Raw genomic sequence first — 26,804 nt, forward strand, 5'->3', positions numbered from 1 at the left:
CCGGAGATATGAGCCCGAGCTTAAGTACCCAGAAGTCACTTATTAATTTTATGATTTAATATCCCAAAGTGGGCAGTGCATAAAATATGTACAAAGTATAAAAAGTTACAGAAAATACAACAAATACAAGAAGACACACAATTGGCTACTGACTTTAAAATAAAAGGGAATAAAAAACAGAAATAAAACTTTTGCCAAGATTTATCCTGCGACTGGAGCAAGTCAGAGAAAGTCCGCGATCCGTCAGTCAATAAGGACGGTCTCCATGCGAATCACAACGTCCATACCTCAAGCCCTCAATTTATGGGAATATGGACGTGGACTGGACACGAGTCCTTGGCCAATCAACCCTGGGGAGTGTTCCCGTACCAGCCCACAGGACGTTCTGAGTGCTGAAATGCACAAAGTCGATTAGACCAGGAACGGTTTGAGTTACCAAGTCAGGGATTGAATTCCCGACACCAGCGCATCAGTCTGATTGCGAGATTACCAAACACTGTTCAGCTGTCGCAATCCGGAGCCATATAACCATTTCCTGAAATTTTCTGGCATTCTACATAGGCCACAAATACGGTTTTTACATGCAGATGTAGCCTACAGAGTGCTTAATCAGAAGGAAGTATTTTCATCTCTCTGCAACTAATATTTTAGCTTTTATGAGAGATGAAATCTATTCCTTTGATCTGTATATATACTTTAAAGCTCCCCAGACAGATCAGAGCCCCCCTGGTGTCATAAAGCCGAAACGTCTGCGTTCCTCTTTTAAACTTCAGGAAGGTGGCAAAGTCTGATTATATACAGGTGAAACTCGAAAAATTAGAATATCGTGCAAAAGTTCATTTATTTCAGTAATGCAACTTAAAAGGTGAAACTAATATATGAGATAGACTCATTACATGCAAAGCAAGGTAGTTCAAGCCGTGATTTGTCATAATTGTGATGATTATGGCTTACAGCTCATGAAAACCCCAAATCCATAATCTCAGAAAATTAGAATCAATAAAACAAGGATTGTACACTGAACAATATCGGACCTCTGAAAAGTATAAGCATGCATATGTACTCAGTACTTGGTTTGGGCCCCTTTTGCAGTAATTACTGCCTCAAAGCGGCGTGGCATGGAAGCTATCAGCTTGTGGCACTGCTGAGGCATTATGGAAGACCAGGATGCTTCAATAGCGGCCTTCAGCTCTTCTGGATTGTTCGGTCTCATGTCTCTCCTCTTTCTCTTGGCAATGCCCCATAGATTTTCTATGGGGTTCAGGTCAGGCGAGTTTGCTGGCCAATCAAGCACAGTAATCCCACAGTCATTGAGCCAGGTTTTGGTGTTTTTGGCAGTGTGGGCAGGTGCCAAGTCCTTCTGGAAAATTAAGTCAGCATCCCCATAAAGCTCGTCTGCGGAAGGAAGCATGAAGTGCACCAAAAACTCCTGGTAGACGACTGCGTTGACCCTGGACTTAATGAAGCACAGTGGACCAACACCAGCAGATGACACGGCTCCCTAAATCAACACAGACTGTGGAAACTTCACATTGGACTTCAAGCATCTTGCAGTGTGTGCCTCTCCATTCTTCCTCTATACTCTGGGTCCTTGGTTTCCAAATGAGATGCAAAAGTTGCTCTCATCAGAAAAGAGGGCTTTGGACCACTGAGCAACAGACCAGGTCTGTTTTTCTTTAGCCCAGGTAATATGCTTCTGACGTTGTTTGTTGTTCAGGAGCGGCTTGACAAGAGGAATACGACATTTGAAGCCCATGTCTAGGATCCGTCTGTGTGTGGTGGCTCTTGATGCACTGACTCCAGGCTCAGTCCACTCCTTGTGAAAGTCCCCAACACTTTTGAATGGCCTTTTCCTGACAATCTTCTCCAGGCTGCGGTCATCCCTGCTGCTTGTGCACCTTTTTCTTCCACACTTTTCCCTTCCACATAACTTTCTATTAATGTGCTTTGATACAGCACTTTGGGAACATCCAACTTCTTTTGCAAATACTTTTTGAGGCTTTCCCTCCTTATGGAGGGTGTCGATGGTTTTCTGCACAACTGTCAGGTCAGCAGTCTTTCCCATGATTGTGATTTCTACTGAACCAGACTGAGACCATTTAAAGGCACAGGAACCCTTTGCAGGTGTTATGGCTTAATTAGTTGATTAGAGTGGGACACTTTGAGCCTAGAATATTGTACCTTTTCAAAATATTCTAATTTTCTGAGATTGTGGATTTGGGGTTTTCATGAACTGTAAGCCATAATCATCACAATTATGACAAATCACAGCTTGATCGATCTTGCTTTGCATATGAGTCTATCTCATATATTAGTTTCACCTTTTAAGTTGCATTACTGAAATAAATGAACTTTTGCACGATATTCCAATTTTTCGAGTTTATCCTGTGTATATATACAGATAAATCTTATTGGCACTTAGGTGTCACTGCCAGCCTGGAAGCTGCTCTGTCTTTTCAGATGTTAATGTGTGAGCACATGTCTCTGAATAGCTATGACTGAATATTTCTTTAATAACAAAGAATGAAACTAAATTTTTCAATTACATATTGCTACTGATCACATCTCAGTCCAATCACTTGATCCCACATCTACATTACAGGTATGGTCAATGCTTAGATGTACCTACATATTTGGTGGTTTTGCCCTAATATGGCTGTGTTTTGGTCCAGAACATTTGGCCTCCTTCAAACTCTTTTTAATATAATCGGCCCTAAGGATGCGTAGATGCCCCATCTCCACTATAAGATTTCTGGTCTCTTTCATACCAACAGAATTTGGCTACATGTTAAGTTTCTGGCTGCAAATCAGTAAATAGCCAAAACCTCGAAGCTCACCGTTCATTTCCAAGCAGTTCCAAATTGTAATATATTATATTGTAGCTTGCCAATAATTTATTTTTGTCAGTTGTTTATTCTTTGACATGATGATGTGATCTCTAGCATCATACCATGTTATCAAGCTTTGAATATAATGTGTCTTAGTAGGGCATAGATATCAATTATCCGCATGTAATCTAGTTAAGGCTAACAGCTGTTGTACAAATGTTACTGTTGTACTGGTGTAAATCCTACATAATGTCATGTTGTTTGAGTTTACCTATTATTATATGTGGTTTATTTTACATTGTTTCCTTTTGTTCATAGTTTTGAACTTCCTGATGCTTTATTTTTATATACCATGCTTTACTGATGGTCCATTTTTAGGTATATACACTTTAGGTTTAGGTGTGTTTCTTAACTTTCAAATTGCATACATATAATGTAAAAATAGAATAATGTGTTATCGGTGGCTATAATGAGCATGAAAACCGCAGACTCGCACTGTATTGCTATTTTTTTATTTTTACAATGTGCATGCATAGTTATACTGTTTGATTTACTGCAGATAGAGTATAAAGAATCCTAATAAATCTATGTAGGAAGTGCATCCATTGCAGAATTTTAAAACCTGTAGTGTTGCATTTTTGAATGCTCATGTGTTTTGTTTTATTCAGTAGGGTTCAGCAAACTGTGCATGCATTGCCTACTAAAGTGAATCTTCCAAGCAGTCTACAAAACTTAACTAAAACAGAACATGGCATAGCATATGTATGTACTAAATATACAGTGTGTGTGTGTATTAATAGTGTATTTTTATCAATTAACAAAATGAAAAGTAAATGGAAGAAGAGAAATCCAAATCAATATGTGGTGCGACCATCCTCTGCCTTCAAAACAGCACCAATTCTTCTAGGTACACTTGCAGACAGATTTTGAAGGAACTCCGCAAGTAGGTTGTTCCAAACATTGAAGAACTAACCACAGATCTTCTGTGGATGTAGGCTACCTCTAATCCCTCCTGTCTCTTGTAATCCCAAACAGACTCGATGTTGAGATTAGGGCTCAGTAGGGGCCAAAACATCACTTCCAGAACTCCATGTTCTTTTTCACCCTAAAGATAATTCTTAATGACATTGGCTGTATGTTTGTAGTCATTGTCCTGCTGCACGCCTCCCTGATGGTAGGGCATGACAGATAGGTACAGTGCCTTGAAAAAGTATTCATACCCCTTGAAATTTTCCACATTTTGTCATGTTACAACCAAAATAAAAATCATTTTATTGGGATTTTATGTGATAGACCAACACAAAGTGGGAAATAATTGTGAAGTGGAAGGAAAATGATAAATGGTTTTACAAATAAATATCTGAAAAGTGTGGCATTCATTTGTATTCAGCCCCCATGAGTCAATACTCTGTAGAACCACCTTTCACTGCAATTACAGCTGCAAGTCTTTTTGGGTATGTCTCTACCAGCTTTGCACATCTAGAGAGTGAAATGTTTGCCCATTCTTCTTTGCAAAATAGCTCATGCTCTGTCAGATTGGATGGAGAGCCACAGATTCTTAATTGGATTTAGGTCTGGAGACTTTGACTGGGCCATTCTAATACATGAATATTGATATAAACCATTCCATTGTAGCTCTAGCTGAATGTTTAGGGTCATTGTCCTGCTGGAAGGTGAACCTCCACCCCCAGTCTCAAGTCTTTTGCAGAATCTAACCGGTTTTCTTCCAAGATTGCCCTGTATTTGGCCCCATCCATCTTCCCCTCAACTCTGACCAGCTTCCCTGTTCTGGCTAAAGAAAAGCATCCCCACAACATGATGCTGCCACCACCATGTTTCACGGTGGGGATGGTATGTTCAGGGTGATGTGCAGTGTTAGTTTTCCACCACACATAGCATTTTACTTTTAGGCCAAAAAGTTAAATTTTGGTCTCATCTGACCAGAGTACCTTCTTCCATGTTTGCTGTCCCCCCCACATGACTTCTCGCAAAAAGGACTTCTATATGACTTTCTTCTTGCCACTCTTCCATAAAGGCCAGATTTATGGAGTGCGCAATTAATAGTTGTCCTGTGGACAGATTCTGTGGATCTCTGCAGCTCCTCCAGAGTTACTGTGGACCTCTTGGCTGCTTCTCCGATTAATGCTGTTGTTGCCCGGCCTGTCCGTTTAGGTAGACGGCCATGTCTTGGTAGGTTTGTAGTTGTGCCATATTCTTTCTATTTTCAGGTGATGGATTGAACAGTACGCCGTGAGATGTTCAAACCTTGGGATATTTTTTTATAACCTAACCCTGCTTTAAACTTAGCCACAACTTTATCCCTGACCTGTCTGGTTCCTTCTTGATGCTGTTTGTTCACTAATGTTCTCTAACAAACCTCTGAGGACTTCACAGACCAGCTGTATTTATACTGAGATTAAATTACATACGGGTGGACTCTATTTACTAATTAGGTGACTTCTAAAGGCAATTTGTTCCACTAGATTTCAGTCAGGGGTATCAGAGTAAAAGGGGCTGAATACAAATACACACATATGCACAGATATTTATTTGTAAAAAATTTTGAAAACCATTTATTATTTTCCTTCCACTTCACAATTCTGTGCCACTTTGTGTTGGTCTATCACATAATATCCCAATACAATACATTTACGTTTTTGGTTGTAACATGACAAAATGTGCAAAATATCAAGGGGTATGAATACTTTTTCAAGGAAGTGTGAGGGCATTGTGAACAAACTGCCTCTTTCTACAGCCAGATATTTCAAATGACTCATCCATCCAGAGCACCTCCTGCCATTTTTTGCACCCCAGTTCCTATGTTTTTGTGCGTAGCTGAGTCGCTTAGCCTTGTTTCCACATCGGAGGTATGGCTTTTTGGCAGCAATTCTTTCCTGAAGACCACTTCTGGCCAGACTTCTCTGGACAGTAGATGACTGTACCTGGGTCCCACTGGTTTCCACCAGTTCTGTGCTGATGGCACTGCTGAACATCCTCTGATGCATGATGTGTCTTTCACTTGCTGCATTAAGTTTCCTTGGCCAACTGTGTCTACGGTCCTAAACGTTGCCTGTTTCTTTGTGCTTCTGTAAAAGAACTTGAACAGCATATCTTGAAACCCCTGTCTGCTTTGAAATCTTTGCCTGGAGAAACCTTGCTGATGCAGTATATCTACCTTGTGTCTTTTTGCTGTGCTCAGTCTTGCCATGATGTATAATCTATGACATAAAATTGTCTTCCACAATCTCACTTTAGTAGCAGAGTTTGGCTGTTCCTCACCCAGTTTTAAGCCTCCTACACAGCTGTTTCAATTAATGACTGTGTTTCAACCTACATAGGAAATTTATGATCATGAGCACATGCATGGTATTATTGATTAAATCATACACCTGACTCTACACTTGACTCTAATCCTAAAAAATTAAAAAAAAAAAGTTTCTATTATAACATTTTGCAAACAGGTAATTTTTCTCCACTGATGTGCGTTGATGAGGCTGCACTGATGGGCAGCACTGATGAGGTGGCTTGGATAGGCGGCACTGATGAGGGTGGCTCGGATAGGTGGCACTGATGAGGTGGCTCGGATAGGCAGCACTGATGATGCTGCACTGATATGCAATAATGATGGGTGGCACTGGTGGGTGGTACTACTAGGCACTGCTGGGCACTTGTGGGTGGCACTGCTGGGCACTGGTGGGTGGCACTGCTGGGCACTGATCAGGGCACTGATCATCCTCTGACAATTGCCGCGTGCTGTGACAGCATGAGGAAAGTGCAGCTAATAACCGGCAACTGCATTTACCAATGATCTGCTGTGTCATTGGACACAGCTGACCACGTGGTAAAAGGCCACTGTGATTGGCCTTTTTACCACATCACGTGCTTGGGATACAAACATTTGTGAAAGAACGGGTCGCTTTCAGGAACTCAGTGAATTCAAGCGTGATACCGTGATAGGTTGCCACCTGTGCAATAAGTTCATCTGTGAAATGTCCTTGCTACTAAATATTCCACGGTCAACTGTTAGTGGTATTATAACAAAGTGGAAACAACTGGGAACAACAGCAACTCAGTTACAAAGTGGTAGGCCACGTAAAATGACAGAGCAGGGTCAGTGCATGCTAATGCGCACAGTGCGCAGAAGTCACCAACTGTCTGCAGAGTCAATAGCTAAAGACCTCCAAACTTCGTGTGGCCTTCAGATTAGCACAACAACAGTGCATAGAGAGTTTCATGGAATGGGTTTCCATGGCTGAGCAGCTGCATCCAAGCCTTACATCACCCAGTGCAAAGCAAAGTGTTGGATGCAGTGGTGTAAAGCATGCCTCCACTGGACTCCAGAGCAGTGGAGACATGTTCTCTGGAGTGATGAATCGCGCTTCTCTGTCTGGCAATCCGATGGACGTGCCTGGCTGTTGCCAAGAGAACGGTACTTGCCTGACTGCATTGTGCCAAGTGTGAAGTTTGGTGGAGGGGGGATTATGGTGGGACGTTTGTTTTTCAGGGGTTGGGCTTGGCCCCTTAGTTCCAGTAAAAGGAACTCTTAAGGCGTCAGCATACCAAGACATTTTGGGACTATTTCATGCTTCCAACTTTGTGGGAACAGTTTTGGGATGACCCCTTCCTGTTCCAACATGACTGCACACCAGTGCACAAAGTCCATAAAGACATGGATGAGCGAGTTTGGGGTGGAGGAACTTGACTGGCCTGCACCTGACCTCAACCCAACAGAACACCTTTGGGATTAATTAGAGCGGAGACTGCGAGCCTTCTCGTCCGACATCATTGCCTGACCTCACAAATGTGCTTCTGGAAGAATGGTCAAACATTCCCATAGACACACTCCTAAACATTGTGGACAGCCTTCCCAGAAGAGTTGAAGCTGTTATAGCTGCAAAGGGTGGACCAACTCAATATTGAACCCTATGGACTAAGACTGGGATGCCATTAAAGTTCATGTGCTGGTAGAAGCAGGCGGCCCAATACTTTTGACAATATAGTGTGTGTGTGTGTGTGTATATAATATATATATTATGACACGTTAACATTTAGTATACTGTACTAGAGATGTTTGCATAATATAGACCACAATAGGAGTCTGTTATGAAATGACTACAAAACTAGTGAAACAAAGACTGTTCGGCCTTTGACATTTTGATCCTTTAGCTGGCGGAACAGAACCGCTTCCATCTGGAAAAGTCAGTATTCCTTATGTCAGGTGCATTCCTCCTGGTATAAGCTCATGATCCCTTCAGTGACCATAAACCTATAACAGAATCTTTACTAAATTCTTTTTGTGATACACATCTAAATCACCTAAAATACCTCCAAATATATATTTAAATAAAACCACACATAATTCCAAGTAAGTAGAATAGATATATATATCTCCAATATATTAATAAACCCCAAAATGTCCAAGTCCCAAAAATAGTTTCCAAAATATTTTCTTATAAGTCCAGTGAAGCAAAAACGATTCAAAATACTCCTTGATAACCTCAAAGAAAAAAGAAAAGAGAAAAATCCATAGTGTATTACCCTTGAAATATAAACTTATATACTTCACTCTGTGCACAACTCAAAACACATCAAAATTGTGCAAATTAAATTTAATTAAATATTAATCCAGATAAATACTAAATAAAATTTAAATAAATAAAATAAAATAAAAGTAAAAACGTGAAAAATCGTGATCACTCCAACCACAAGTGAATGGTGATACTAAGTACTAGTACCCTTTAAACTCCAGCCAAAAGTGATACCAAATACCATTACCCTCTTCCAATACTTTCAGGCATAAGTTGACATAAAGAAAAGGTATTTCTTCATCCTTCTTTTTCAGGGGTATTCCTCATACAAGTAAAGAAAGGCTCTTTTAGGCAGGATCCATAAAAAGGAACAGATTTTAATCAAAACTTACATATAAAACAGAGATATCCAGCTTCCAGCACTAATCTTTCAAATCCTAGGTTGAAAACCACATGTTTCCAACCAACAAAATGGCCGCGGCGACACTTCCGGTTAGCGTGTGTGCGTGATGACGTCACTCCACTGACGCGTTTCGTCACTTCCGGACTTCATCTGAAGGGATCCCCCTGAAAAAGGATGAAGAAATACCTTTTCTTTATGTCAACTTATGCCTGAAAGTATTGGAAGAGGGTAATGGTATTTGGTATCACTTTTGGCTGGAGTTTAAAGGGTACTAGTACTTAGTATCACCATTCACTTGTGGTTGGAGTGATCACGATTTTTCACGTTTTTGCTTTTATTTTATTTATTTAAATTTTATTTAGTATTTATCCGGATTAATATTTAATTAATTTAATTTGCACAATTTTGATGTGTTTTGAGTTGTGCACAGAGTGAAGTATATAAGTTTATATTTCAAGGGTAATACACTATGGATTTTTCTCTTTTCTTTTTTCTTTGAGGTTATCAAGGAGTATTTTGAATTGTTTTTGCTTCACTGGACTTATAAGAAAATATTTTGGAAACTATTTTTGGGACTTGGACATTTTGGGGTTTATTAATATATTGGAGATATATATATCTATTCTACTTACTTGGAATTGTGTGGTTTTATTTATATATTTGGAGGTATTTTAGGTGATTTAGATGTGTATCACAAAAAGAATTTAGTAAATTGTATACTTTCTAGGGAGAAAGTAGTGTTTTTGTGGTAGTGGTGCAATTAAGGAGTTTATTGATTGATTATAACAGAATCTTCCCCAAGATGCTGCTGATTAAAAAATAGTGTTCAGCTGCTAAAAAGCTGTTGATTAAAGCTATTCGTTAAAAAATACTGTGACCCCCCTCCCCTTGTTGCTCCCACAGTTTCAGGATGGAGAGCAGGAAGCGAGTCAGTAAATATGTTTCTCTTATTGTTACTGACCCCTTATTTTCCTTCCTCAGTGAACACTTTGGGTGATCAGTTCCAGTCCACTCCTGTGTGCATTCATAACGGAAGTATAGTAAACCGTGTTGGGCTGCTGAGGAGCAGATTAAGGACTCTGCGTCTCCAATCTCTTTATCTCAAAAGTGGAACATCAGGGGTCGGTTTAGAGCTCCTGATGTTTCACCTTACAGGAGTGTAAAAAACAATTTGAAAAATGTAAACAGAAAAATTGTAAAAAATAAATATGAAATAATACCTCTTTCACTCTCCTACAGACTGCTGCTTAGGGCTTTAGGCAAGCACTAGTGATTCCCAGGGGCAAAAATATGCTCCTCCTTAACACGGTACAGCCCTTTGCAGCTGTGAGAACAATGCCTGAAACACCCCTCCACACACAAATTACACTTTCATATCACGTGCACTACAGTGTGTGGGCACGCTGCATTGTGCATTGCCACTTTAAGGGCCCATTCACATCAGCAGGCATGCGTTGTGGTGCACATAACCTGCATGTGCTGGTGTGTGTTGTGTACAAGAGTTGCAGTGCATTGTTACAATGCATCACAGTGCTTGATTTGTTTTTTTTTTAAATTGCATTCATTCAACTCTAGGTGCAGCAATGCACTGTATGAAGTGTTGCTGAGTGCTTTGCAATAAAATGTATGCCTTTATCAGTCACAATGCACAGCAGTGCAGTGTATACAATGCGATTGGTTGTTGCAACAATGCCTCCACAACCTCCAGATTTTTAGTGCAAGTTGCTTTTTTATAGTTTTTGCCTTTTTTGATTTTCACCATTTCACAAAAAAAGCACAATTTAAAATTTTCAAATATTTGTTATTTAAAAAAAAACAAAAAAAACTTATATTTAGTAGCAATTTTGTAGGTTTTGTTTTGTTTCTGAGTGCTAGTAATGATTTTAATGTATTTTTATTGAACAAATAATTTGATAAACATTTGTACAACTATAACTGGACTTATAAAATCAGTAGCACCATCTTTTTATTCTTATGGCTCTGTGCTATCCGAAAATATATACGGTTTTAGAGGTCTTTTACAAACTCTGACAGCTCAAAGCAAAAAATGAGAGGGAAAAAAATTGAAAAGTTGCAAAAATGGTCTAACCACTAGTTTAAAGTAGAATGCAGGGCTTGGAAGCAAAAGGGTTAAAACTTCAAAAAAAAAAAAAATGTTCTTTTACACATAAATGTTGCCTTTTGCTACCATATTAAAATATCCCACTTTTAATTTACTATTTGAGTTTGTTTGTATGATATCCAGTTGTACAAAACGTCCACATTTTTTTTTTTGGGGGGGGGGGGTTATTTCTTTGCATACTGAAGGAAACTAATAACTCTCTCTCCCTCCTCTCCCCTTCCCCTATGGTTACACAAGAACCATGTTAAAGAAATGTTCTTTTAAAAGTAGATTATCTTGTATTTATCCATCCTTCCTTCTTTTTTCTTTTTTTTTTTTTTTTTCTAATGGAAAAAAAAACAAAACCTTTCACGTACTGCAGTTATGCATTAATTTGTGCTGAGTGCGTTTCGGTGGTTCTTGGAAAAATATTTTAAAAGTGGAGCAGTTTTTGTTGCTCTGAAGAACGTAGACATGGTGAGTGCAATTGATCTGTAAAACACAGTGCAGCCAACAATGTCTGGACTCGTGCCTGCATCACCCCGCCTGTCATAAGCTTTGCTGCTACTTGCCAGCTAACCAGCCATTTCCACGTTGTTCAGAGTTCAGGTTACCACCCTCAGTCCTGATGGAGAGGTCCAGAAATTTTACCCTTAAAGATGAAATGAATATACAGGAAGTCTATGCTAGCTAAGAAAGGGGGGGGGGGGCAGATTTATGGGTTATTATAGTTCATTGATACTACCAAAATCATATGGTCTACAGGAGCAGAGAGTTAGGTCTGCCTTGTCCGCTTTTTGCATTGGTGATTTATATAATGAAACTCTGACCCACTATAAAGAGTATCACTTATTAAAAACCTAATTAGGGCAGCAGTGCTTCTGTCTTTGACCCCTTCAGGCCTAAGGGTTAAGCGAATCTTAAATCCTCAGCACAATTTTGCAACTTTGACATGTGTTAGAAAAACTACATATCATTACAACTACTTTGTGCATACAGGTGGATTATACCTTGGTTTTTTTCGGGACAAATTGGGCTTTCATTTGGTGGTAAATGGTAATGGATATCTCCATGATTTTTTTTTTTTTTTTATTTAGTTGTATATTTCTGGCTACTACCATAACCAATCACCAAAGAACAGCCCAAAATAATTTCTCCTGCTTCTGACAATCGCAGCGATACCGCATATGTGTATGTTAGTTTTTGTTTGTACCCGTAGTACGGCCCAGAAACAATAGTGCACGTTTTGGGGGTTTTTTGTTGTATTTTATCCTGCCACTAACACAATTTAAAAAAAAAAAAAAAAAACCCTGACAAAAAAAAAATAGTGACCTTGACCCAAACATGAACCCAGGCAATGACCTAGATCAAACTTTGATCTAGGTCTTTTTATTAATTTCTTTATTTTATTTTTTTATTATTTGTATTTATTTTTTACAAACACTTTTTTTTCTCTCTGAATGGAGGATAGAGATACATTGTATCTCTCTCTGTCGGTTCAGAGAGAAAAAAAAGTGTTTGTAAAAAATAAATACGAATAATAATAAAAAAAAGAAAGCAAGGAGGCCAAGCTGTACAGTGAGTGATCACTGTGATATGCAATCAGAGGCTTTCACAGCGATCATGTGATCCAGAATTGGGAGTTCTGGGTCCCGATCGTTAGAATGGGACTTGGGGCTGTCACTCACACCCCAGTGTTTGTGCTGGGAGCACTCCTCGTGGCGCGCGCCCAGCACAAAGACAGGTACGCAAATTAGCGGCCCCGCTGAAAAAAGCCCAGTCCAGTGGGGCTGCTAATTTGCAAACACTTGGCGCCAGGGGGTTAAAGGTATATTAAATACATTTTAAACTCTATATAAGCATGTCTTTCAGTTTGCTTCAGTTTGCTTTGTTCACTGTAGTCAAGGTTCTTGGCATCATACTAAGGGTTCATGTACACTGCAGCTGATAAACTCACGTTTAGGAGTTGTTCAGCGTTTTTTTTTTCCAGCAGCCCCTGAACTCGCCATAATGTTTTCCTATGTGTCCATGTACACATCTTCGTTTACAATCGTTTACAGGCATTTGAGTTTACATTCGTTTTTTTTAACTCAGAAAACTTGCGTTTAGCAGTCAATTTTATCAACATTTTAAAAACACGGCTAAACGCGGCAAATCACATTTATAAGCGTTTGTGTTTGAAATTTTTTTTTACTTTTACAGTTCCCGATGCTGTCCAAAGTCTTTTTTCATCATGAAAAATGCATGCAAAGCATTTTCCCAGTACTCAAATGGACCTGGTACACTATACTTTGATGTTTCGCATGGAATAAAATGTTAGACACTGCTGCAATAATTTCTGCACAGAAATGAGCTGGAACACATCCAAACACCAAACAAAAAAAGGCTGCTAATCTCAACAAATGCTGCTCTCTCTGCTTCTGCTCTCTCTATTTCTCTCAAAATATCTGAACTAGTTAATTATTTATTGTTTTTAAGTACTTTCTGGGCATTTTGGAAGGTCTTCTGAGGTTATCTTAAAAAACGCTTCTAAACGCAAACGCTTCTAAACGTGCATAAATGCGATATGCAAACGCAGCTAAACAGACGTTTTTTGTTTTATTTTATCTACGTTTTCCAACAGTCAGTTTCCATCGTTCAGAAGTGTCCTGTGTACATGGAGCCTACCTCTTCTGTCACATAGTCACAATCCTAAGACCCTGATAAAAAAACTAACCTGCCTACCGTTGTAACTGAAAATGAACCAAATAAAGAGAACAACGATTTGGAAAGATACTGGATGTATCTTTTTTGTGTCTGTTCTCTGTGGCAATAGGTATTATTATTAATTTGGAACCACTGTTCCATATTTGGATAGGTGTTGCTTATCTATAAAATTTCCAAGACCGGTTGAAGGATAAACCATAGCGAGATAATGAAAAGACTGAATTAAAAAAAAAAAATAAAATGGAAACATTCCAATAGCGTGACTAATAGCCATCAGTTGTAGGTGCTTAAAGGTTCATTGGAATGTCCAATAAAAGTGATGTACTAAGTGTAGTTTCTTGCATAGCTATAGGATGCTGCTTTGTTAAATCTAGGTAAGGTGTTCTTGATCCTTAAATGAACCTTATTTTTGTGTAACCCTCAGGCCTGGATCGCTCTAAGCTTATTAATTTAGCATACTTGATGGGCAGTGACTATACAGAAGGAATACCCTCTGTTGGCTATGTGTCTGCCATGGAGATACTGAATGAATTTCCTGGACATGGGCTGGAGCCTCTGCTGAATTTCAAGTAAGTCTTTTCTCTTTATGGTAAATGGAGAGTGCATGAAAACTTTTTTTCCCATAAAGGATCTACTTCCATATGTGAATTACTTTTTTATAAACTGATATTTTTTTAAATGTTTTCATAATTTGTTATAGTATCTTCTTTTTTTGAATAGACATTTTAATATAGAGTCTGTTCATGTTATTCCATTAAACCCTAAAGCAAATATAAAAAAAAAAAATACAAAATCTTAAATGTGATGGCTGCATTAGTTTTATTTTTGTAGGCTTTCTTTCTTCTATTTTCACTTGGTGTTCCTGCAGTACGTCTGTTTTTCAACAGAACAAGCTGTCCTGCAGATGTGGCAGTTAGATGAGACAAACCATTTAACACAGGGGTGCTAACAGTGATCAGCTTTTATTTATATAAAATCTTTACTGGCCAGATCACCAGGTGAACACTGAGTGAAAAATGCCTAAAAAATAATGCAGTCTCCATATCTAATGATTGGTAAGCTGCAGTTAATTTTGATTTTGGGTTTAATAACACTGAAAGCATGAGGCTTCTTATTAGAACTGAGTTCTACCCTTGTTGATTTATTCTTGAAGATAAAATCCACTTTGGCATCCTGTACTAGCAGTGTCCCCAGTCTGACTCATTCAGCTGTGTGTGTAATATGATGTCCTGCTGTAAAGTTCACAACACAAGCTATTCACAGCATAGTAAATCCTACCCCCATGTGATAAATAAAAATATAGTCTTAAATATTTCACATTTAGCTGATTAAAAACAAAGTGGTTTTGGTGGTGTTGTGTGCAAACAGTGAATTCAGTTTTTGAACTGTTAAATTATACATTTCCTTTTTATTTTATTTTTTTTTTCAGTAAGTGGTGGAGTGATTATTGCAACTCGAGCACTTATGTACAGTATATTTATGCAGGAATAGAGAGATTGCAGGCAAACCTTATTTCCTCTTAAAGACACATTGTGTTAGTATGATGAGTTTTCTCTTTTATAGGGATTTAGGGGAACTTCAGGAAAGACACACAATTCAGTAATCGATATGTGAAGGGAAAATCTGTTTTACCTTTGTTTTTTATTGATGAAAAAGCCTGTGTGCAGTCTGATGTTGCTCTTTTGTAGCCTTGCCTTTATCTATTAATTTCACACAGGGGAAGATTCACTAAAACTGGAGCATTCAAAATCTGGTGTAGCTGTGCATGGTAGCCAATCGGCAGTTAATTTAATTTCAGCTTGTTCAACTGAGCTTTGTGAATAAAGCCTGGAAGCTGATTTGTTTCTATGCAGAGCCGCACCAGATTTTGCACTCTCCAGTTCTAGTAAATACCCTCCACAGTGTGCTTTGATTCACCAATTAACCCCTTCCCCAATCTCATCAACTAACTATAAATGACATTAAGGTTGGAAATAAGATCACAATTTCTGTATTTGCGGCGATACAAAATTATGCATAGAAATATCTTTAGCACACAGCATTACACCATTACACATCAACATTACAAAAAAATTGGGTTTAATGTTGAAATATTGAAAGATTTATGCATTTGACTGCTAAACATTTTCAGATGAGATACTCATTAGGTTGGGTTACATTGGGAGAAACTGTGATGGTAAAAGATTTGGGTCCTAGTGGACCACAAACTTAGTAATCGCAACTAGTGTCTGGATGCTTCTAGCAAAGCAAGCAAAATAATTTGCTGCATTAGAGTATTTATTCAGTGGATAAATCAGTACCTTTTTAAGGGCTCATTTACACTTGCTTTGACTTTCACACATTAAAGCGCATACCGCTTCAGCGTGTTTTTTTATGTGTTTTTGATGCTTCGATGATGCTTTTTTGAAGCTTGGCAAATGCTCTGTGTGTTGATTTTCTATTTGTTTTAAAGGGGCTCAGTAGTACCCCACTCAGCAGATCCCCAGATCCATTAGTACCTCTGTTCAACAGATTCCCAGCTCATTGATACCTTTTTGTTTAGCAGATGCCCTGCTCGGTAGTAGCCCCCAGCTCTGCTCATCCCCCACTAAGTATTGACCTCCAGCTGTGCTGATCTTCTGGTTTGCTGATTCTCCTCTCTCTCCGGTCTCCACTCACCTCCCGCTATATTGCTCCAATGCTGTGCATCACATGACAATGCTAGTTACTCCTGCTCTGGTCCCCTAGCGCTGCTGATCTTCTGCCACTCAGTCTTCTCTCTTCGGTCCTCGCTCACCTCGTGCTGTAATGTTCCCATGTTGCACACCACATGTGCTGTCTGCTAGTTGCTCTGCTCCTGTCTGGACTCTGCTCACCTTCCTGCTGCTCCATGCTGCACACCAGATGTGATGTCTGCACCAGACACTTCTAGAATATATACAAAAAAAACAGACGTGATTGCTAATGTCGTCTTACCGGTTCACTTGCTGGTTTCCCGGTGCATCCTGGGATATCTCATACCTGCAAGACTTTCAAAACAAAGTGAAGCTAAAGCTACATAAAAAGCCTCTCGAAAGCTTCAGGTGCTGTTAGCAAGCTTTTGTCATAGACTTCTGTGGAGGCTTCGGAGATGCTTTGAAACACCAAGAAAGGGACATGGGGTATAATTTTCAAAGCAAACACAACGTGTAAACAGGACAGGAGCTTTGATTGGCATTAGAACACTAAAAAAAAAGAATGTCCAATGCCACATTTTGAAGGAATTGTAAATGAGCCCTTACCACTTTATAAAACATTGGTTTGGTCTCCGCTTGAGTATGCAGTTCAGTTGTGGTCACCAGTCAACTAAAAGAATGTCCTGAAACTAGAAAGAATCCAGTGAAGGGCAGCTAAATTAATTAGGCAGTTGGAGGTCCTCAGCTAGGGGGACAGATTAAGTAAACTAAACCTATGTGCCTTAGCGAGGAGGCACTTAATAGGAGACTATGTACACATCAAGCATCAATGCTGGGAGCAAGGCTAGTAACAATTTGTTTAACTCTAGGTCCCTGGTAAGGACACATGGTCACAGTTTAAGACCGGAGGAGAGGAGGTTTAAACTGCTGCAAGTGTTGACAAATTAAAAAATGTCAATATGTCTTTGTTGATGAACACCACATACAGGGATATGTACAGAAAACAAACTTAACACTGAGCTGGATGGACCTGTTTATTTTTCAAACTTTATCAACTATGTAACTGTACTGTTGGAATGACTCGCATTAGTGAGCCGTCCTTTTGATAAGTGCAGCACATGAGGACCTGGGGATTCAAATGTGGAGATCTTTCTGCAAGAGTCTCCTACAACCCCTGGCAAAAAGTATGGAATCACTACTCTTGGAAAATGTTTGTTCAAATTGTTTAATATTGTTTAAAAAAAAAGAAGCTAATCACAGAAATGCCTCAAAACTATTTTCATTTACATTCCAACCGTCTGGGTTTAAGAAACACTTAAAAAAATAAAAAAGAAAGAAAACTGTAGTCAATTGCAACTGTTTTTGCAGATCAAGCAGAGGAGACAAATATGGAATCACTCAATTCTGAGGAAAATATTATGGAATCACCATGTACTTTGCAGTTCTAAAACAAACATCTGCATCAGATTACATCTGATAATTAGTCTGCAGTTAAATAAAAATGGTTGCACACCATGGTGAGCTGTTGCACCAAGTTGATTGACATGAATCATGGCTCCAACACAAGAGATGTCAGTTGAAACAAAGAAGAGGATTATAAAACCTCTTCAAGAAGGTAAATTATTACGGAATGTTGCAAAAGACGTTGGTTGTTCCAGTCAGCTGTGTCTAAAATCTGGACCAAGTACAAATCAAATGGGAAGGTTGTAAAAGGGAAGCGTACTGGTAGATCAAGGAAGACATCAAAGCATCAAGATTGAAAACTTCAAACAATATGCCTTGAAAACAGAAAATGCAAAACAAATGAGGAATAAATGGGCAGAAGCTGGAGTCAATGTCTGTGACTGAACTGTAAGACATCGCCTAAAGGAAATGGGATTTACATACTGAAAAGCCATACGAAAACCATCATTAATGCTTAACCATTTCCATACCGGGCACTTTTACCCCCTTCCCTCCCAGGCCACTTTTCAGGTTTCAGCGCTCTCACACTTTTGAATGACAATTGCGCGGTCATACAACATTGTACCCAAACTAAAATTTTAGCATTTTCTTCACACAACTAGAGCTTTCTTTTGGTGGTATTTAATCACCGCTGGGGTTTTTATTTTTTGCTAAATTTAACAAAAAAAGGACGAAAATGTTATAAAAGTTTGTAAATAAATAATTGTTCTTTATAAATTTAGGCCAAGATGTATTCTGCAACATGTCTTTGGTGAAAATAACCCAAATTAGGATGTATTTTTTAGTTTGTAGGAAAGTTATAGAGTTCACAAACTATGGTATAGATCTGAATATTGGTCAATCCTGAAGTACTGACAGCCAATCTAATTTCTTGAGGTCCAAGAATGTCAGAAAAGTACAGATATCCTCCAAATGACCTCTTTTTGCAAAGTAGACAGTCCGACGTACTTCATAAGAGGCATGGCGAGTTTTTTGAAGTTGTGTTTTTTTTGTGATTTTTCGGAAAATTAAAAAATTTAAAAAATTATTTTTTTACATACTGTCACCAGTGCAGTACAGCGTCGTCATATAACTGGCATGGCGGTGATCAGGGACACTGACTGGTGACAGTATGGAGAAAAAAAAAAAAATATATATATATATATATATATATATATATATATATATATTTATTTTATTTTTTATTTATTTTATTTTTTTTAATTTTAATTTTTTATTAAATTTTTTTTCTTTTTTTTAAGATTTTTTTTTTTTCATATTTCACTATGTCCAAAGTAGTACAATGTTACCATAGTAACATTGTACTACTTTGGGGAAGTGATCAGTATTTATTTATTTATTTTTTTTACACAATTTACTTATAGCAAAGAATTACTTTGCTTTAAGCAAGCATGTACCTGAATGACATCGATTCATTCAGGCTTTTTTTTCTTTTTTTGTGCTTAGCTGTGATTTGGCCACAGCTAATCACATGACATGTGCATGTGATCGCTGTGACCCTTCACAGCTAGACACTAGTATACAATGGATGGCATGAATGAAGCCATCCATTGTATACAACTGTCATGTGACCTGCTGTGATTGGTCACTGCAGGACACATGGTACCTGCAGCGGGGGCCGGTACTCAGATCTGTCATCGGCCGTGTCCACGTTACACGGACGGTAACAGATCACTCTGCAAGCGTGAAAACTGCGCATGCCCGGGAGTACGCCATATGGCGTCCACCCGGAAATCTACAGCATTTTGCCGGCTGCCAAACGGCTATTGGCCGGGCGGCTATTGGTTAAACAGAAAACAAGAAGGCTACAGTGGGGTAAAGAAAAGCAACCATGGACTGTGCGTGACTGGTTGAAAGTGATATTTGGTGATGAATCCCGAATCTGCATTGTGCAGGGTAATGAAGCTGGAACTTTTTTGTTTGGTGCCATTCCAATGAAATGTATAAAGACTGCCTGAAGAAAACATGCAAATTTCCACAATCCTTGATAATTTGGGGTTGCATGTCAGGTACAGGGAAGATGACAGTCATTCAATCTTTTTAATAAATGCATAACTTTTATATTGAGTTTTTGGACACTTTTCTTATTCCATCAATTGAAAGGATGTTTGGAGCTGGTGACATCATTTTTGAGAATGACAATGCATCTTGCCATAGGGCCAAAGCCGTGAAAACTTTCCTTAAAGAAAGACATATACAGTATTGTCAATGGCATGGCTTGCAAATAGTCTAGACCTCAATCCAATTGAAACTCTATGGTGGAAATGAAAGAAAATGGTCCATGACAGGCACCAACCTGCAAAGCTGATTTGGCAACTGCGGCAAGAGAAAGTTGGAGCTGGATTGATGAAGAATACTATTTGTAGATCGTTAAATCCATGCTTCAGAGAATTTATGCTGTTATAAAAGCCAGAGGTAGTGCAGCAAAGTACTAGTGGTGTACTGTAGTGTGTGTGTGTGTGTGTGTGTGTGTGTGTGTTTTTTTGTTTTGTTTTGCTTTGTTTTTTTGTTTTTTATGATCACATAATATTTTGCTCAGAATTAAGGGATTCCATATTTATTTTCTTCTGCTTGATCTGCAAAAACATTTGCAACTGACCACCGCTTTCTTTCTTTTTAATTTTTTTTTAAGTGATTCCTAAAGCCTGAAGGTTGGAATGTTAAATGAAAATAGTTTTGTTAATGCGATTCATATGACTTATCTTCCCAAATATTTATATGTATTCCGTGTTTTGCCAGCCCCTGTTCTACTACACATATTACGTATTCACCAACGTAAACTTCTGTCATGTACCTGGGGCTCTTCGCATCCTAAAATTAACAAACAGATTTTTTTTTGCCGTAAGATTAATAGAGGATTATTGGTTCCAAACCTTCACATCTACTACCTGGCAGCTAATATCGCCCCTCTATCCCATCTTAATGAATCCAAAAATATCCCTCTGTGGGCCACTATAGATCTGATGGATTCTCATCCGACACCACTTCCATCTCTACTGTGGCTCCCCCCTACTAATCATCCTATGCCCCTCAGTCCGACGTTAACACACACACTTCGACTTTGGGATTCCATCAAGTATTCAGCAGGTCTCATTTCATCTCATCTACCCTTGCGTCTTCTTCATAATCCGTTATTTCCCCGGGTCTTAACAATCCAGGACAATTCACGTTTTGGATGGTCCATGGTTTCAATGATTTACACTCTTTTACTCTCCCTCTCTAGGATTCTCAACTTTGACACCCTTTGATCATCTCAAAACATTCCACTGAGGGAGCACTTTTGCTTCCTTCAAATTTACCACTTTATCACTACACTACTACGTGCACAGCCAACACCTTACAGATTGACTCCCTTTGAAAGCCTCTGTAGAAACAGACCTCATTCTCTGGGCTTCATATCACTGATTTACGCCTCCATTATTTCCTACAGAAAGCCTCCGCTACGACCATATCACCAACACTGGCAATCTGAATTAGTGGGTCGACTTGATCAGCAGGACTGGCAGATCATGACCCAAGTATTGTTCAAATGTTCGAAAAATGTTCTTATTTTAGAAAATGCCTATAAAATTCTCTATAGCTGGACTATTTCGTCTCATCCCATCTTACACACCAAATTGTTTTCGTGGTTGTCAACAAATTGGCACCATGGCCCACATTTGGTGGACGTGTCCCAAGGTATGTAGACTCTGGGTCAGGGTATATGTTCTTCTTCGCACTGTTTCACGCAAATATTTAACTCAACCCCTATGAGGCTCTATTATTTAAACCAGTAGAAGGTCTACTTCACACTGAGCGACAATTTGCAGCACATTTATTCACTGCCGCCAAATTCACAAATGCGAAAGCATGGAAGACCCCCTTCCTCAGTTCTGAAGCAGTCAAAAATTGGATTGAACTTTATAATGGTTAATGGAGAAGTTGACAGCTATACTGTTAGATACACATGACAAGTTCTTCCGGATTTGGCAACCTTGAATTAACTAGATTTCACAATGCCCTTCTGTCGCTTTAACGACCTTATACTGTGATCCATCGGGACCCTGTTTTCTTTCCCTTACTCTTTTCTCCTCTGCTCTAATTTTTCATCCTGTAATTGAACTGAACGTGATTTTTTTTTTTTTTTTTTTTTGAACCTGAAGTGTTTTGTATGATCACTGGACCCTTTCTGGGCCCAAAGGATTGTCAAGACACTTCTCCCATAGGGTTATGCATAATGCTTTTACATGCGGTTTTCATGTCTACCTACGGAATCAACCCGATGAATCATAGGCCTTCACATGTTAATCAATAGTGCATTTTGTTATATATCTTATCATTCAATTACATATTGTAATCGCACTTACTGTTTGCCTCTGTAACTCAGTGCATTTATTATGCTTTACGTTATTTAGAGGAACTGTATGTTTATTTCCTCTGTACCGTCATTTCTGTCTTTGGATTTTTCTGATGACTTGATACTACCAATAAACTCCATTGTAAAAGAAAATAGTTTTGAGGCAGGTCTGTGATTAGTTTTTTTTTTCCTACACAAACATTTGAATGAACTGGAATTCCATAGTGGTGATTCCATACTTTTTTTGCCAGGGGTTGTAGTAAAGGAGATACATGGCTCAGCTTGGAAAAAGTGAAATACTGGTTTTGGGTGCTCCATTCTTTTTAATAAAACAATGCTAATCCAAGAGAAGATCAGGCACCTTGGAGGAAGCTCAGTTCCACTTCCTTACCTACTTTATATGATTTGCATAGGCAAAGCCTAGAATTATCCCCAAAGTTCCATCTCCCTCTATAGATCATGTCCCAGTTTTTTCCTTTTTGCTGTAGCAAGAAAAAAATTTTTACTCCCGGTGACAGACTTGTAAAATTCTTGTAGTGCCACTGTTGTATTCATGGTTCCTATTCACAAATAAACACCCCCAGAACTACATCTCCCAAAAGTGTTTCCTACACACAGTGTGTGGGCATGCTTTTGGGAGTCAAGGCAGTGACATTGTTTTGCTGGGAAAGAAATTAATGTTTTCATGTCAGGGATAGAGAGAGGTGTGGGATAGTCCACCAGGCAGAGCTGAAAACCCTGGTTGAGCATAAAAGTTACTGTTTTCCATTGTGTACAATGATGCTTTTAGCAGTATGTGTATTGCTTTTTCTTTTCAGAGAATGGTGGACAGAAGCACAAACAAATAAGAAAATAAGACCTAATCCAAATGATACCAAAGTAAAGAAGAAAATTCGGGATCTAGAGCTACATCCTGGCTTCCCTAACAAGGCAGTAGCTGACTCATATCTAAAACCAGTGGTAGACGAGTCAGAGGGAGCTTTTTCCTGGGGGAGGCCAGACCTGGAACAAATCCGAGAATATCCTTTACTGCTTTATTATTGTCCTAGTGAATACTCTAAGCCTTGTAGCCTTGTCTACTTTGTTTGAAAGCTCTTTCAAAGAAACAATGTTTTTATTTTGATAGTTCTGACCTGTTCTTTGCTAGTTCAGGGGCTCTACAATCATAATGCTAAAATATGCAGTCATAACTAAGATTATTTTTCTGTACCTTTTTAACTTAAGTATTGATCTCATGATATATTGTGCTGCCATAAACATTTAAGAAAATGGCACTTTGTATACTGTAGTAATGGCGATGTAACATCACGGCCCAGTGATATAGCTGGATGCTTCTGAACCCTGTCCTAGCAGGCACAGCACCAATTCTATTTCCTGGAGGGGTTTAGGCAGTCCATTGGACTGTTAAGAGTGATAACAGGGGAGAACATTAAACCAATATCCCCCACTGGTCGCATATCATGCTGTCCATCAGGTTGCAAAAAGGTTTCAAGGTAGGTATCGCACTCTTAAAACAACCCTGTTGACAGACTGAAACATAAAATGACACTCTCTTTGTAAAAGAAGGAACTTAAGGGCTTGTGTCAATGGCATCAGTTTCAGACCCTTCTAGGAGCTTTCAGATATCATTGACTGGTGCAACCGACCTCCTTCTGACCAGAGTGAAGTGGGTTTTGCATTCCCATGGAATTGTAAGGAAATGCAAAAGCAGTGTGATGTGAATAAAAGCCTATCAGCACAGGCCCTTATCCTCACCTTTCTAGCCGCTAGTACATTAAACCTTCATAGTCTGGGTGCCACTGCTATTCGGCATTTCCAAGTTTGACAAATGAAAGGTCTCTTGCTAGTAGCTTTGATCTCTGCTGTTGACCAGTGTGTCACTGCTGTGCCATGTAGTGACATGGAGCCAGTGGGAGGAACCACTGTCTGTAGCAGGGAACATATCTGACACACCCAGAAATGCAACAGCAGAGGTCAGAGCCCTTTTTTTTCATTTTTATTTTACTGACATGGATTTTTAAAAACACTTCATTTTTATTTTTTTCCTTTTTTTCATTTGCGTGATGATATAAACTAATACATGTGGGTGGTTTACAGACCAGCCAACATACGCTTCTCCCAGTGAAGGAAGATATACTCACTTAATTCCATTATCCAGGTTCCTCGCCCGCACCTTTTGACTGCTGAATAGATGTGCAAGTTATCTCTCACCACCCCAGTCCCCTACTGTCTCCTCACAATCATGTCACTCCTCTTTAGTCTCCTGAGAGGACAGCCACTAGGAAAAGTCCATATCACACAGGCAGCGATAAGGTTCCTGCCAGAAGAAAACAGAAAAGGAGTGAAGAATCGGAATCTGATAGTCATGTGACCATGAGTTTAGTTAAGTAAAGAGGATTTTTTTTTTCCATTGCAGTGATAAGCTAAAGGGTAGTAGGAGGGAAGGATGAGAGGGTTGTTCTTTTGCCCAGAGTTGGATTTTAATTGAATCTGAAACAGTATTAAAATGCTGCTATTTTCTTAACCACAAATACATTTTGTGAAAGCCGTTTTGGATGGTATCGCTCAAAGACAGATGAAGTGCTTTTACCAGTGCTAAAACAGTTAAATGCCCAACAGGTAAGTCCAGACAATTGTTTTCTGATCTTTTAATTATTATTGATTTTTTTTTTTTTTTTGTTAAAGCAAGAGTTCTATGTCACACACTGAAAAATGACTGACATTTGGTGGGACCTGTTTGTTGTATTAATGGATAGAATAGCTGCATTTGAACAGATTAACTCAGATTGATCAGTGAAAAATCACAGACATTCTTGAATTTATATTTACGTTGTAAGCATACTCCATTTTTCGTCTTTGTTTGCCTTCAGACTCAGCTCCGAATAGATTCTTTTTTCCACGTGGAACAGCATGAGGCTCACACTCTGAAGAGTCAGCGGCTGCGTAGGGCTGTAACCTGCATGAAGAGGAAGGAGAAAGATGGTGAAACCGCAGATTTAGAGCAAGCCGAGGCCCTTATCGAGAGAGATGATAGAAAACAAAAAGGAGCAAAATCCAGTAAAAGCCATAAAAAAACACATTGTAGAAAGAACAAACAGGAGACTGAACCAGGGAGTCCTGATGAGGTCTGTGTGGAGGGGGGCTTTATTGGGCCCAGTTTAGGACCCTTGTCATCTTATAATGAAAACTCAATGATTGATGACAATGATTCAGAGGCAAACACTAGTGCAAAATGCAAAGGGGGATCCAAAACAAGCAAAGACAGAACTGCTGCCCCAATTGTAAAGACAGACAAAATGGAGACAAGCAGTTCGAGTGAGAATGAAGAGGAGGTGTTGCTTGTGACTGCCAAGCCTGTGTTTCAGGGCAAGAATAGAAAGTCAAGGACTGTGAGAGGAAGAAAGAAGTGAATTTGGGAATATATATAACTTATTAATTGTTCTGTATATGATCTTGTTCCTGGTCATGATTTCTACAGTGATGTGTATAATGAAATGTAGCACTAACTATAGAGATTGTTGTCATGGCTGCTTTTATTTCTGTTGCTGCAGTCAGGACTAGATCATACCTCTTTTTTTTATCTATCAACTGTCACAGCTATATTTCCTTATGTCATCTAGTAAAAAGCATAAAGCTGTACTTCTGTCAACACGGCATGACTATTACAATATTTTCTTACTGCATTCTGTGTGAAAGATAAATTCTGAAATATAATTTAATAATAAATTAATTTAGCAGAAGAAATGTTGACATTAAAATTCTTTCCTTCCTTGACTTTGCTTAAAATAGACAAATGCATCACAATTTTCCATGTAAAAACTGCAAGGCACTTATGTGCAGAACTGCATGAAATACTTAGTGTAAAGTATAAAGGTACCATAACACAGAAAGTTGTCTGATCTGTCCAAAAAGGATCATCATCATGCCTGACATCCCTGAAGTTAGGCAATTTAGACTGACTGCTGTTTCCTTATAGATGAGGGGTTTTTTGTAAAATGCATTTTTTGTTTGTAATTTTTTTATGCAAGACATACAGGAGTAGTCTATCTCGATAGAAAGGTGTATGCAACATTGCCAGTAGTTTGCGTGTCTCCTTTGCCACAGTAGTCTCCTTTGCCACATTCAATAGATGCAGCAATAGAAGGTGCTTGTGGCACTTCAATGGCATGGGGGTTAAGTCGAGAAGAAGCAGCAGCCTCTACTGTATTTAGACATCTGTCAGCTTGAAGATCCAGTGTCTGACTTGTGTCCAAAAGCCAAAGATACCAGTGCAAGACGGAAAAACATGGAACATAGTGCCCTCCTCCTGTCGCCGCTTATGGATATGTTTTAATCCCAGGCCTAACCTCCACAAATTAGTTATTTATCCTGTATTTGCATAATATATGAATTGAGTTTAATGCCATAATTGTGTTCTTCCAGCAGATTTATATGTTGGCATTGGCTTTATTGTAACATTTTAAATTGGCATATTAAAACCAAGATGAAGAGTGTTTTGACCATTCCAGCTCATTCATTAGCATTAATTTACATGCTTTGGAGATTCAAGCTTGCATTCTATGGAACAATTGAGGGAAAAAAAAACTGTAGCTCAGCAATCATATCAATTTTATTAGACTCCTTACAGTTTACTGTGAGTTTCCTTTTCATCTATACCCAATGTGGAAAGCTTTCACTGGTGCCACGTTAAGAATTTCAGTCATGTTGTTGTAATTAAATAATTACAAGAAGAGCGAGAGAGTTTAGGCTTCCAAACAGAAGGTCGGTGATTCCATGCTTCTTGA

The 26,804-nt window shown here is 38.8% G+C and overlaps 1 protein-coding gene across 1 annotated transcript in view; it reads left to right on the forward strand.

Moving 5' to 3' along the window:
* Positions 1-26,513, forward strand: part of ERCC5 (ERCC excision repair 5, endonuclease) — a 49,599-nt gene extending 23,086 nt beyond the window's left edge. The window contains exons 13-16 of the mRNA XM_089684528.1: positions 13,991-14,135; positions 22,839-23,039; positions 24,555-24,639; positions 24,891-26,513. Coding sequence (XP_089540654.1) covers positions 13,991-14,135; positions 22,839-23,039; positions 24,555-24,639; positions 24,891-25,430 — 971 coding nt within the window. The 3' untranslated portion in view covers positions 25,431-26,513. The remainder of the gene's footprint in view (positions 1-13,990; positions 14,136-22,838; positions 23,040-24,554; positions 24,640-24,890) is intronic.
* The last annotated feature ends 291 nt before the right edge of the window (positions 26,514-26,804 follow it).

The sequence above is a fragment of the Staurois parvus genome, unplaced genomic scaffold (genome assembly GCF_062004578.1).
Source record: "Staurois parvus isolate SC_StPar_1 unplaced genomic scaffold, SC_StPar_1.0 ptg000349l, whole genome shotgun sequence".
NCBI classification, from domain to species: Eukaryota; Metazoa; Chordata; class Amphibia; order Anura; family Ranidae; genus Staurois; species Staurois parvus.